The sequence below is a fragment of the Poromitra crassiceps genome (genome assembly GCF_964638095.1).
Source record: "Poromitra crassiceps genome assembly, chromosome: 13".
NCBI lineage: Eukaryota > Metazoa > Chordata > Actinopteri > Beryciformes > Melamphaidae > Poromitra > Poromitra crassiceps.
The window spans coordinates 46411019-46425294 of record NC_139644.1 but is presented as its reverse complement, the minus strand read 5'-3'; the positions used below and the strand labels follow the sequence as shown (position 1 = coordinate 46425294).

The window sequence follows — 14276 nt, the reverse complement described above, 5'->3', positions numbered from 1 at the left end:
ACATGATTTGCCTCTTATCAGGAAGGGGGGGTTTGTTGCAGAGGTCCAAAAGCAGCTCGCTGAGGGCGCGGAGCGCAGAGTGTGAACTCTGCATTAGCAGCATTTCCCCAGAACTCTTTATAAGTGCTGCGCTGATAGTGCAGGAAAACAACCACCGCTGCTACAGAAAATGTGGTGGACTTTTGGTTATGATCAAGTTAAATGTCTATTCACAGCAAATACAAGTATGCAGCAATTTGTGGAATTAGTGAATTTCATCATGATGTATGTAAACAGCAACGCGCAAATTGACAATAGCATTCATGCGCACGCACACACACATACACACACACACACACACACACACACACACACACTATACAGATCAACTTGAGCTCAGCAAAGGCAAACACTGCAGAAGGTTACACCTGAACACCCAACAGGAATGACCTTGACTCCATTAATAGTTCTATGACACCAGGGAGACACCAGGGAGACACCAGGGAGACACGACGATTGTCCTCTGCTGGGAGGTGTGTGAACCTACTTCCTGGACAGGGCCTGTATGTCAGCCAGCCAGCTGGTCCGCTGGAGGTGATGCTCGGGTCGGGCCTCGATGGCTCCTCTCTTGGGCTCCTTCACCACCAGCAGCAGCAGAACCACGGCCAGCAGGCCCAAGCCTGGAGTCACCTGGGGAGGAACGGCACCATGACTCAGGAGAGACCCAGGAGAGGCACATGAGCACTTTCATTACGTTGACTAAAACTACCCTTTTTCAAAGACGAAAACTAGACTAAAACTGACTAAAACAAAGTTGTGATGACAAAAACTACAGGGAAATCTATTGACATTTTCGTCAAGGAATAAAAACAGTTAAATCTGTGTCTGTATTGCACGTTCAAACCTTAATACCATTCCATAATAACAGATTAATAGATCTGTCCAATGAGTTTGGAAATTCTAGAGAAACAATAGTTAGTTTTCTTTGACTAAGATGAGACTAAAGTACTCAGGATGTAAACAGGATGAGGTTGACTAAGGCCATGTTTACACAGCAACGCTCCCTGCATAAACTGCATGAAAGGGCAAACTGCCGTTGCGTTCTGGACTTGGCGTTTATACACAGTGTTGTATGTACGTGCACGATTTAAAACACGATTTCAGACGGAAGCCCGTCTTTATTGTCACACGAACACACTACAACACATGCATGCGGCCACAACACACACTCATGCTGACGGTGGCCGGTGAAATATGTCCTCTGCATTTGACCCATCCAGGCTTGTCCTTTCCTCCGGGGGGCAGGCCAGGAGCAGTGGTCGCTTTTTCTTTCCAGCGCCCGGGGACCATCATTGGACCAACTTCAGATGTTGTCGTCACTGGTCGGATGACGATCTTCTGCATGTTTTTAGTGGGGGGTTATGTACGGAGGAACCCCCTGGGGGGTACGGGGAGAACATGCAAACTCCACACAGAAAGGCCCTTTCGACGAGTTAGCCCACCTGGGCAGTAGGCACTGAAGATATGGGGGGGTCACAACTCCAGTGCCCACAGCATCCCAGGCGAGAATCGCACTCAGGACCTTCTAGCTGTGAGGCGACAGCAATACCGACTGCGCCACCGTACCCCTGCAGACGGTGCCGCAAAAGTGACCGAAAACGCTGCAGTGCGCAATTATGCACGTGTGAAATTATTATGCTGGGGGGCTCCATTACAAGACATACAGTAAGTAGGTACAAAGTCACAACAATTATGATGATTATTTTCAGTCTCTTTCACTATGAACGGTCCTGGGCGGAAACAGGCAACCGGCAGCTGGAAACAGTGACAGGGTGTCATGGAAGCGCCCACGGTCTCACCATGAAACTGGTGAATAGAAGAGGCCTGTAGTGTAAGTATCTGCTGTGTGTCTGGAAGAAGGCAAACAACTCAAGATTGAAGGAACATCTGTGCAGGAGGCCACAAGAACAACATCTCAAACGGCAGTACTTTTTCCTCAAACAAACATCCAGCATCGATCCAAACTTACCCGCAGAGCCCAGTGCCAGTCCCCTGCCAAATAATCCACCTTCGAGCCCACTATGTATCCAAGACCACTGACAACAAAAAAGATATTGATGAGAAGGTTAAGGTCAAGCGCTAAATAAGTTCCATTTATTAGTAGTATTATTGTTATTATTATGAAGCCAAGTTGAAGTCTACATTGTTCAGTAGAAGTTCAGTAGATGGCGTCAGTGCCACGGGGCATCCATATGATTTGTGAATGATCTTCTCACCTGCCAACTGGAATGGCGAAGTAGAAGATGGAGAGCATCCGGGTCCTCTTCTCCTTGACGTACAGGTCAGCGATGATGGTGGGGGCGATGGTGGAGTAGCTGGCCTCTCCGACCCCCACCAGGCCGCGCGTCACCAGCAGGGCCCAGAAATGCTGAGGGGAGGAGAGGAGGAGGAGAAGGGGGCGGAAGGACAAGTGAGGGGCTTATTATGTTTCAAATACCCCCTACACCTCCAGTCCAGAGGGACCCACATTCTTTCCTAACAAGGGCCAAAAATAAATCTGGATTGGAGGCCGTGGGCCAAACATAAATGTTGATGTTAAATCTAAAATACATTTTCAAAATAATAAAACCGTTATTAGAACATTTATTAAAAGCTTTTAATACGTTGATTGCTTCAACATTTTCAAAGGGAAAGACACCTTTCTGACAGAAAATGCATGCAACACATTCTCATTCAGATATCTTGATGTGAGACGTCAAGGGACCCCTTTGAAAATGGCCATGCTAATTTTTTCCCTCGCCAAAATTTAGCCTAACTTGCTTGGTCCCAATCGATTCCTTAAAGTCCCTGGAAACCAGAAATATCTTTTTATTATTTAGCATTTTGAGTTCATCACATCACAGGAACCTATGTTAATAAGCCACCAGCCAAATTTGAACGATGATGAACGTCGCAAAGTATATAAATTTAGGTTTGATAGTCATGGCAAAAGTCATGAGAATCAATTACATTTTAGAGTGTATTTTCTCCCGCGGACTGTGTGGGCGTGTCCCGTCTGCAGCAGGTATTTTCCTCTCTCTCTCTCTCTCTCTCTCTCTCGGAGGAGACTGCTCGGAGGAGACCTCTCTCTCCGTTAACGGAGAGAGAGAGAAGGAGAGAGAGAGAGAAGGAAAGAGAGATGGAGTGTGTGTGTGTTCGCGCGTTGCTCGGCGAACACACTCGCCGCTGCGCTGCGAGTGCACAGCGCTACTGTGTGTGTGTCAGTGTGTGTGTGCGCGCGTGCGTGTGATTCGATTAAATCTTATGACGTGATAAGATCATGCATTTTAGCACCGCGCGCTCCGCTCTCTTCAATGAGGAAATGGAAATCCAGACCTTGTAGAAAAGAGGCACACAAGACACACATAAGACCCTAAATTTAATAGTTAGAAGGTTTTTGTGGATTTTGGTTTCCAGGGACTTTAAGTCTTCTAGTTTCATATGCTGTAAGGATCATCATGCTAACTTTGAAAAATGAGCCCGCCAGAGCCTCTGAAAGACAACAGCCATTTGACACTACAAGGCTGTTTCCACAATCGTCTGCTGGAAGTTGAAAGTTTTCCCTGTGCTCACTGAAAAGGTGAGTTCCTACAAGCATGATTTGTGACATCACAAATAGTTGGAGCCAATCCCTGTCCAGTATTCAGCATTTAAACTTTTAAAATCAAAAATATTTGCATATTTACAGATTCTGCTATCTTTAATGAGGGAGGAAGGGCATCATTTTAAGGATTTTAACAAAAATAATGTCACTTTTTTTGTGGAAAAATCATCAGACACAAATTATTAGTCAAAGTAGAGTATTTTATATACTTGTTAAAACATGACTTGAGGGGCGTCTTTAACTCATTGAGTGCCATGGACGAGTATGTTCGTCAATTGGTTTAGTAACGTAGAGTGCCAAGGACGAGTATGTTCGTCAATTGTGTTTTTTGACGGTGGGACGTGCATCAAAGCCAGATCCATCTCCTGTGAAAGTATGGTGGCTGTTGAATGTGTAAAACCTATTTTAGGGACCCATTAGGTGGCGACAGTGCTCTCCAGATTAGAGAAAGGCGAGGAAAAAAGAGAGAAGAAGTCATGGGGAAACGGAAATCGCATCGATATGCATGAAGCATAACGTTAGCTGTGCCTGTGAACAGCAGTCATCTGCTGCCAGAATTGAGCCCCATCCGTGTCGCTGCGATAGCCCCTCCATATGATTTACTTGCCGACACCAGCGTCTTTCTGAAAAGTTACATTATTCTCAGCTGGGAGCCGGCGACACGCTGTAAAAAAGCGGGGGGATGCAGCGCACTTTTCAGTGCAGAGCAAACGCACTCGCAGCAGAGCCCCAGAGACACTCCTCCCACCACGGAGGAGGAGGAGGAGGGGGGTGGGGCACGCAGGGCACTACAGCATACAACCATTGACAGTACACACAGACCCAGGCAGCAGCAGGCTCGATGCACAGAGAGCAAACAAGCTAGAATAGGCTATCTGATGCCCACCAGCAGTAAATCAAGACCAGCAAGAAGGTGTAGGGTCTGCGCACGCAGGGGCCAGCGCTGCTGGTTGCAGCTAAAAAATATTATTTGGCCAAACAAAATTCCTTTGTTTTCACTCTTTTATTGAAGGAAATTATTTTTGAGGTGTCATTACATCAGAAAATATTAGCTTCAGAGTCAATGATGTGCTTGAAATGCTTCCTTTCACAAAAGGCTGAATATCTCAGATTCTAAATTGAAACGTGTCTTTTTGCTCAAAACAACCTATCTTCTCCGGCTCATAACTAAAGAACGGAAAATGGTATCAATAAACTTTTTTGCAGATGATAGAAGAGAGTCTCATCGTTCTTTGTGCGTGTTCGGTGTTTACATAGTAATATCACACAATATTCTGTGGGCCTCGAGAAATCACTGAAAACGCTCTGAAACTCTGGCACTGGGAGCGTCCGTTCTCCAAAAGTGGCTGGCACTCAATGAGTTAACAAAAAGGTTAATGAAACTACAGGGGGCAGCAGGCTGAAGTTGCTGATAGGCAATATATGTTGCGCTGGAATTGAGCCACATATCTATTCCACTAAATTATCAAATATATATGTCAGACCAGAGGAACGTTTGACCACAAGCAACAGGTCAATACTCCACTCACCTCCTTGGGGGTGTAGGAGCTGGCGAGGGTGACCAGAGCCCAGAAGCTGATGCCTACACTCATGATCAGCTTCCTGTTGTAGCGGTCACCCAGGTAACCAAACACTGGAGCCAGGAACATGTAGCTGCAGATGAAGACTGGAGGGGGAATAAGCATGCAATTACAATTGGCTTTTCCCCCCTTTTTTAAACAAAACCCAACACCAGAAAACTCCCTGTGATGCCTGTTTGTTCTAACCTGACGCTGCCAGATGGGGGCAGTATTGTTTTCACAAGACACGTGTGCGTGTCTTGTGAAAACAATACCACCCCCATCTGGCAGCGTCAAGTCACGTTTGTTCCTGAAAATACTAGAATTTGCGGTAACACTTTACAATAAGGTACACAAATAATATGGTAGTTACTAGTAAACTAATGAGAAATGATTTTTCATTTTCATGATTCATTAATTTTAGTTAATGAATATAATGAATAGTTAATGATTAGCTAATGGCCCATAATCATTAGTTAATCATCAATTAATGATTAGGTAAGTCAGTTCTGACTATAGTAGTTAATCATTAGTTGAAGTCACATTGTGAGTATTGTAGTTAATCATTAGTTGTCAGTTCCTTAGTAGAGTCATTACTCGTTAGTTAATGGTCAGTTTGTGTGTACCCTATTGTAAAGTGATGCATCATACTCAGTAGTTTATGAGTACTGAATCATTACTTAACTATTACATTTCCATTAGTTACTCTTTTTGTGTACCCTAAATAAAGTGAAACAAATAAATTCAAGACTTGTTCTTGTTCAGCAGCTCAGTTGTGATGATAATGAGTGTGTTGGTGAAGGCTGTACATTAGTTTTATTACATATTTTTTGAATGCCTCCTTACCTGTTTGGAGCAAACCCGATTTCTCATCGTTTATCCCGAAATAATTCTCAATGTCAGGAAGAACACCTGGTGGGGCAAACCATATTGGATATATTTTACTTTTAGAACAAACCATATTCACAGAGATGCATACAGAACACTAACCTTGCAAGCAAGCAAGCCGGATTCTCTCGCAAGAGATACCGCCCCCATCTTGCAGTGTCAGGTTAACAGAACAAAACAATCCCAACATGCACGTTACAAGATTTTGGACGGGAGGAGTTGGAAAATGTTGCTTTCTGAATTCCCTTGCCGTGCTTTTACCTACTTTGAGTGTTTACTTCATGCCTAGAGTGCACCCCACATTGCCCTGGGGGGTGGAACCCCGTTGTTCTGGGGGGTGGAACCCCGTTGCTCTGGGGGGTGTAACCCCGGCGCTCTGGGGGGGTGTAACCACAGTGCCCTGGGGGATGGAACCGCAGTGCCCTGGGGGATGTAACCCCGGTGCCCTGGGGGGTGTAACCGCAGTGCTCTGGGGGGTGTAACCTCGGTGCTCTGGGGGGTGTAACCTCGGTGCTCTGGGGGGGTGTAACCGCAGTGCTCTGGGGGGTTGTAACGCCAGTGCTCTGGGGGGTGTAACCTCGGTGCTCTGGGGGGTGTAACCCCAGTGCTCTGGGGGGTGTAACCCCAGTGCTCTGGTGGGGTGTAACCACAGTGCTCTGGGGGGTGTAACCCCAGTGCTCTGGGGGGGGTGTAACCCCGGTGCTCTGGGGGGTGTAACCTCGGTGCTCTGGGGGGTGTAACCTCGGTGCTCTGGGGGGTGTAACCCCAGTGCTCTGGGGGGTGTAACCTCGGTGCTCTGGGGGGTGTAACCCCAGTGCTCTGGGGGGTGTAACCGCAGTGCTCTGGGGGGGTGGAACCACAGTGCTCTGGGGGGTGTAACCTCGGTGCTCTGGGGGGTGTAACCCCGGTGCTCTGGGGGGTGTAACCGCAGTGCTCTGGGGGGGTGTAACCCCAGTGCTCTGGGGGGTGTAACCCCAGTGCTCTGGGGGGGTGTAACCGCAGTGCTCTGGGGGGTGTAACCCCAGTGCTCTGGGGGGGTGTAACCCCGATGCTCTGGGGGGGTGTAACCTCGGTGCTCTAGGGGGGTGTAACTGCAGTGCCCTGGGGGGTGTAACCCCGGTGCCCTGGCTAAATTCCCACACAGGCCTTCCTTCAATCATGACCACCTAACAGTCGGCAATTCTGCCTCCCTCTTTTTGAAGCTAATGTGGAAATCGTATTCTTTCGAATGGCCAGTGGGGGGCGTCGTGTGTACTGCACATTGACTGTCGGCACATGCAAGTGAATGGAAAAACGGCCCCACTTCTCTCTCGGCCTATGTCCTAAATAAACACTTTGCAAATGAGTTTATGGTCTGAAAAAACAATTTCAAGTCTTTGTCATGCTCTCATGTTCTATGTTTTCTAAATTATGGCCCCATTTCGAGGGAAATAGACGATATACATCGGATAAATAGGAACAGTAATACTTCCGATGGTAGGTAGGTAGAGGCAGCAATGTGCCACAAGGCATCTAGTCTGCCGGAAAGCTGTTGAAGAAGAAGCTCGCCAGATAGCTCACTAGCAGTTTAGCATGTAGTAAATTAGCAAACTATCAGAAACAACGTTATCTTTATGATGTTGTAATAATGTTAGTAGTAGGAGAAAGAGAGCCAGCACACAAAAATTTCCTTTCGTTGAGTTTATTCCAGCAACACCAGGTACAGCACACGGACGTTTCAGCCTAACGGCCTTCTTCAGCGTGTTGTCTTCACGCTGAAGAAGGCCGTGTGCTGTACTGTACCTGGTGTTGCTGGAATAAACCCAACGAAAGGACATTTTTGTGTGCTGGCTCTCTTTCTCCTACTAGTACCTCCTGTGCCGTGCACCGAAACTTTGAAAACACCGGTGAGTGTGCTCGCTCCTGGCTTATGCCAGTTTGTTTGAACGTAATAATGTTAGTAGACACAGGTAACTGTATTGCTCTTGTTCTGAGGCCAGTTTATCAAAAATAACCATACTTACCATAGTTAAAGTGAAAATCGATTTGACAATTTTTTTTTTTTAACATCGTCCTAACTAATTAACTCGAATTACGATTCAAAATCATTTATTTATTTATGGCTTTCTCATGCCACAATGCCGACATACCGTAGCGGTTCTGTCCACCACTCTTCTTCCGTCATCATATTTGACAGGGAAGTCAAAATGCTCCCATAAAGCTGATTTAAATGATGCGGGAGGCTTTTCACATTCAGCTGCTTGTCGGCTCGTACTTGCGCTCGCCATGATGATGCCTGTCTGTGTCTGGCTGCGCTGCAGGCGTTCTCATACACTAACGTTAAACGTTAAATGCAACGAAAAAAGGACCACGGCTGTTTCCGAACCGCGTTCCGAACCGTGGGGGCTGAGCCGTACAGATCACGGATTATCCGTGATCCGTGCCAGCCGTATATTTGAGTAGGTTAATGTAGCAGAGGATGACCTACCGGCCACAGTGAACCTGTCCATGTAGTTGAGTAGGTTAATGTAGCAGAGGATGATGACGGTGAGCACGGCTCTGACTGGGGACACTCCGCTGGCTGGCTCCTCCTCCTGCTGCTGGACCCGCTCCCCGCCAAGCTCCTCCCCCCCCTCCGCCTCGCTGTCAGAGGAGAGAAAGGGGGCGGAGTCTGAGGTGACCTCCCCCACAGACATGACCATCGCTGAAGGAAAGGAAACAGCAATAACAACAGTTAGTCCACAATATCATCTGTAGAAAAGAAGCTACAAGCTAATGCAGTCAAAAGCATTTTAAAACACTGTTATATATATACAGGGCTTGTATCATTAATGCATCACTTAAGCTTAATTTATACTTATTAGAAAGTGTCGCTCATCACATGGTCGCAGATGAAAAAGAAAGTGTCGCTCATTGTGTTGCATTTATACTTCGGTGAGCGTTCGCCTCGGTTCAACGGTCACGTGACACTCGAACGCTGTAAGTGCAGACAGCCAAGGCAAGAGAGGGAATGCACAGTGAAACCACCTCGTCCTCGGAGGCAAGATGTAACGTACTTGACTGCAGCCGCATATAAACGACACACAACCACACAACTCACTTCCTCTCTTTCTGGGAAATTGGTCACGATTTTCTTTGTGATTTTCACGAAGTCATACATCAAGCACAGGCTGATAAAAATATCGGGGACGTTCATTCATTTCAATGAAAACAGCAAAACAAGGAAGTCAAGCGCGTGCCGTCTATATAGCCAATCAGACTTGCGCGACACATGTGACGTAGTCAGCGACACTAGACATTTCACCAGGTAGCAGACACTACTCTCCGACACTTTAAAGTGTCGACTCAAGTCCTCATTTCTGTCGGCGACCGTTTCAAAAGTGTCGGCAGACAAAGCATACCGTAAAATACCAATTATTACCCCGGGCGTTAATTGACAAAATATGTAGCCAGACCCCGCGTCAATATGGGACCTGCGGCAGTTTGGGACCTGCTTTAATTATTTTTGTACAAAAATATTGCTCAGCAAAGATTGTAAATAGTATGAAATTGTTTATTTAAACCATTTATTTTAATCAGTTGGCTACAGCCCCCCACACGATTGCTTGTCTATGGGGAGAGCCGCGCCTCCCTCTCAGCGCAGCAGAGCACATTGCATGCCATTTCTGGCCTGTACATGAAATCAAATAAAATTTGAGCTGAACTGTGACCTACCGGTATTTACCACTAAACTTTCTCCGCTGAAGGTGAGAGAACATGATCATCATGTGAGCAGATTATTTTTTGCATGCGCTGCCTCCTCCGCTGGCAGGGGAAACATTATAGACTATCATACTCACATTTATCAATCAGAGATGTCGGATTTGTAGGCCTACAAAAATCTTCAGAAAATGCCTACACAATTTTCATAACTGTCAGGTGTTGCTGGAAAACGAATTTTTAAAAAGTTCATCACTCACGGAGCCTACCCTCTTCAGTAGCGCACATGTGAAAGTGCCGTGAAATACCAATTAGAAGCCGACTTCTATGCCTGCTGGCAGGGAAACATACCATAGGCACATTTCTCAAAATAATTATTACACCAGAGATGTCGGTTTTAGTGTATAAAAATCTTCAGGAAATGCCTACACAATTTTCAGAATCATCAGATGTTGATGGAAAACAAATTTTGATCAGCAAGTTTCGTGCATGTGTTTTTTTTCCTCGTTGTTCCTCGTTTCCTCGTTGTTCGTCTTCTTCATCCGATTTTTCTTGTTGTGTTTGGGAGATGCATTCAACAGGATGTCGCAAAGGTAAAAAGAAAACATTGAAAAAACTAACCGGGCGTCAAATTGGGACCTGCTTTTATGTACAAAATATGTATCCAGACCCTGCTTATATATGGGACCCGCGGCAATTTGGAAGTCGGCTTCTAATTGGTATTTTACGGTAAATTGGGCTTAAGGAACAGGGTTAGACCGATAAACGATTTGTCAAAATAGCAGGGAGACATTGGCCAATAAGTGTCAGCCACCACTGATTTAATAGATATGGTGCAAAAATATACAGTATAGATAAGTATAAATGTATAAATATATAATACAGTATAGAGAAGTATAAATGTATAAATAAATATATACTACAGTATAGAAAAGTATAAATGTATAAATGAATATATACTACAGTATAGAGAAGTATAAATGCATAAATAAATATATACTACAGTATAGAGAAGTATAAATGTATAAATATATACTACAGTATAGAGAAGTATAAATGTATAAATGAATATATACTACAGTATAGAGAAGTATAAATGTATAAATATATACTACAGTATAGAGATGTATAAATGTATAAATATATACTACAGTATAGAGAAGTATAAATGTATAAATAAATACTACAGTATAGAGAAGTATAAATGTATAAATACATATATACTACAGTATGTATAAATGTATAAATAAATATATACTACAGTATAGAGAAGTGTGCGTCTTGTCTCATTTTTTGCTCTGCTTGTTGGATTCCCATAAAACAAATTTTTCATCATCAGTCTTCAAAACTTCACTTAAACTCGTGAAACCCGTGTAGGTGATGAGATGAACCATGGGTCAGATGGCGCGCCACGCGCTAATGTAGCCTAATTCAATCATCTGCTGCATGTTTTCATAATGATGCAATTTGGTAGTCCTCTTGTAGGCTCGAGGTCTGTTCTCCAAAATAGCAAAACAAGCAGCAACATAAAGATTTCTAGTAGTAAATTATGCATCAACAACTGCATTATGCTGGAAGAAAGCAACTTACAAGAACTATATTATATCTTAGAAGAACTATATATATATATATACTGTATATATAGTGCCAAATTCACCCAATTTCATTGGATAATGCTAGAAAAGTCAAGCACACATTACCTTTAAAAACAAGTTTGCATAAAGGAGGAAAAGATACAAGTCTTTATATCTTGTTCTGCTGCTGTGCCCACCAGAGCAAAGTTGAGGCCAGACTATAAGGAGGAAAGGACAGTGTGGTTGGGGAAGGAAGGGGCAGAGAAAGGAGAACTCTTGGTCTCAAGACATGAGTTAGTGAAACTACAGTCATGTGAATAGTATGATATGTATGCTATGTACACTTTCATTTGTACATGGGGCTTTTGCCAGTGTCTGCCTCAGCGCAGTATTGGTTTTTGTGGACACACGAGGCGGAAGTGAAGATAAGACTCATGAAAAGTCAGAGAAGAGAGAGAATGTTATCAGTTATGTTTGTGCCAGGCTGTCCTCTCCACAGAGGTCTGCTGACCTGCTGAACACTTGACGTCCTCTTGCAACATCTCATAGAACAAGCCATCACAGACTGTGCTGTCTTGAACCTTGCTCTTGGCTCCATTTCCAAACACAGCTTAACAGTCAGTCATCTATCAGTAGATAGCGTTACATTAATGCTACTCATTACATTTGCAGTGTTGTCGACATTGTCACTAGATTTAGCGACTTTTCAGACCCCCCTGGTGACTTTATCTATCTATCTATCTATCTATCTATCTATCTATCTATCTATCTATCTATCTCTATAAAAGTGGCAAGTGGGCAATCTCTGTCCTCGGTTTCAATTTTTGTACCACTGATGATGTCATAGTGATTTTATAAGAGCGAATCATCTCATGACATCACTGATGATGTCATAGGCACTGATGTCATAAGAGCAAAATTCTCTTATGACATCACTGATGATGTCATAGGCACTGATGAGTGTGACATAATCAGTGATGTCACAAGAGCAGGGCCAGCTCAGCGAGCTGCAGGGCGGGCGAGAGGGAGCCTGCGCAGCGGACGAGCATAGGAATCGAGTGCGCATAACGCACGAGATGCCTAGTTTCTGAAAAGCGACTACTGACAAATCTGGCCATGGCAAACAATGTTAATTAATGTGTTTATTAATCCCAAAGCATTTGGTAATAAATGTGTATGGCTGATGGTGACTTTGTGACATGTTTGTCGTATCTAGAGAGGTCTGATATGATGATGATCACTGCTCTTCACACATACAGCGTAGCCCCGCCCCCATCCTTCCGCTCAAAGGGACTGATATATTGATATGCAAATGATGATGTCATCCAGCGATTTCTAGTGACGTTTCGCTACTTTCCTTGGGAACAAGTTGGCGCAACACTGTAACATCTGAATGGTTTACAAATAAGTTAGCAATGTTCTTTCTTGTATGAGTCCAAACTCCATTCAGACGTGTTCACTTCATCTTGCTTATCAGGAGAAGTGTAGCTTAGTATGTCAAACAGCAATATCAGGTTAGCTTGGCTATCCCATAGGCATCCAGGAATTTTGTCAAACTACGGTAAGCAAGTAAACAAGACTTAGCTGCTGAAGGTCAGTGGCTCCGAGTCCTAACGACTTGCAAAATGCCTTGAGTGATGCTTTACATGTGACAGACGGTTGCAAATGATCAGAACATTAAATAGACAGAATGTCTTGTGTTTGGCGTGACGTGACGTTGTTTACAAAGGAGAAAGCCAGCCTACGTAACGTTACGTTATCGACGTTCCCAGATGTTTGCTTTGGTTTAATGAACCTCCGTAACATCAAACACCCAACTTACGTTAGTTCGCTTTGTTAGTCGGCTTTTGTCAAGTTCCTTTTAACGTTAGTCAGTGCTAGCTGCTACAACAGCTAGCGTTAGCTAGCATGTTGTAGCTAGATGTTGTTTACCTCGGGGGATGAGTCGGAGTTGACGTGTCTTGGAGCTCTTCTGTCGCCTTGTCAGATGCAGTGTGCTTATCCCGCGGCTCTATTCACACCTCATGACAGACATGTTGACTCACACAGTCCCAAACACAACACTGCCGGCTGGCTTACATTCAGTATAAAGCACTGTGTTCGTGTTGAGTGTTTCTTCCTCTCTGTACCGCCGCCATGATGGATTCAGCCAAACTTCCGCTCCGCAGCAAGTCACATGACAGGTGAGACACAGGTCTGCGCGTGCTGCCATGGTAACCGGTGCTCTTTCCTGCTACAGTCACGCGACCAGTGTTGGGGGTAATGCATTACAAAAGTAACGTATTACATGTAATACATTACTGTTAGCAGTAACTCAGTAATATAACTTATTGCCATTAGGATTTCAATGATAGTATATGTTACTTTGTTAAGTAGCACAAATTACAAATTGAGTTACTTTTTTTTTTTTTTTATATATATATATATCAAAGCACATAGGCTATTTAAATAAAGATAATAATTTCTTAATCAAATTGTGTGTTTTTATGCAAATAATCACTATACGAGGGATCAGCCGAGCAGCATTTTGGTAAACAAACCGCTTCACTGGGTGGAAACGGCAATGGAACCCTATGGAGCACAAGTGGCGCAAGGCATGAGTGTCTGACTCTAGCCAGTTAACTATGTTTACATTTTAAAAACTGCGACAGTTCACACAACAACACGACATGCATATATTATACATAAAACTCTTGAGCTACTTCTGCTCTCACTCAGAATGTCAAAATATAAGCGATGTGATGTATAGTTTTTGAGATATTAACGTTTGTTTGACACAACTCATACTAATAACTGCTGCGGGGTTCAGCATTTCTGGGTGGCAAGTGACGTCACACTGATCCCTGTATAGATGACATAATAACAAATGAAAAGAATAACATTGAGAATTTTGGAGGGTTTACAGTGACTTCAAGCCGGTTTAAAAAATTATTTTTCGGGATGGTTCCAATGTCA

General features: G+C 44.2%; 1 protein-coding gene across 1 annotated transcript in view; it reads right to left on the bottom strand.

Moving 5' to 3' along the window:
- spns1 (SPNS lysolipid transporter 1, lysophospholipid) overlaps positions 1-13436 on the bottom strand; it is a 42056-nt gene extending 28620 nt beyond the window's left edge. The window contains exons 1-7 of the mRNA XM_083648798.1: positions 13254-13436; positions 8537-8752; positions 6028-6093; positions 5152-5288; positions 2256-2407; positions 2009-2075; positions 527-669 (exon numbers count right to left, since the gene is read on the bottom strand). Coding sequence (XP_083504924.1) covers positions 527-669; positions 2009-2075; positions 2256-2407; positions 5152-5288; positions 6028-6093; positions 8537-8750 — 779 coding nt within the window. The 5' untranslated portion in view covers positions 8751-8752; positions 13254-13436. The remainder of the gene's footprint in view (positions 1-526; positions 670-2008; positions 2076-2255; positions 2408-5151; positions 5289-6027; positions 6094-8536; positions 8753-13253) is intronic.
- Between the last annotated feature and the right edge of the window lie 840 nt (positions 13437-14276).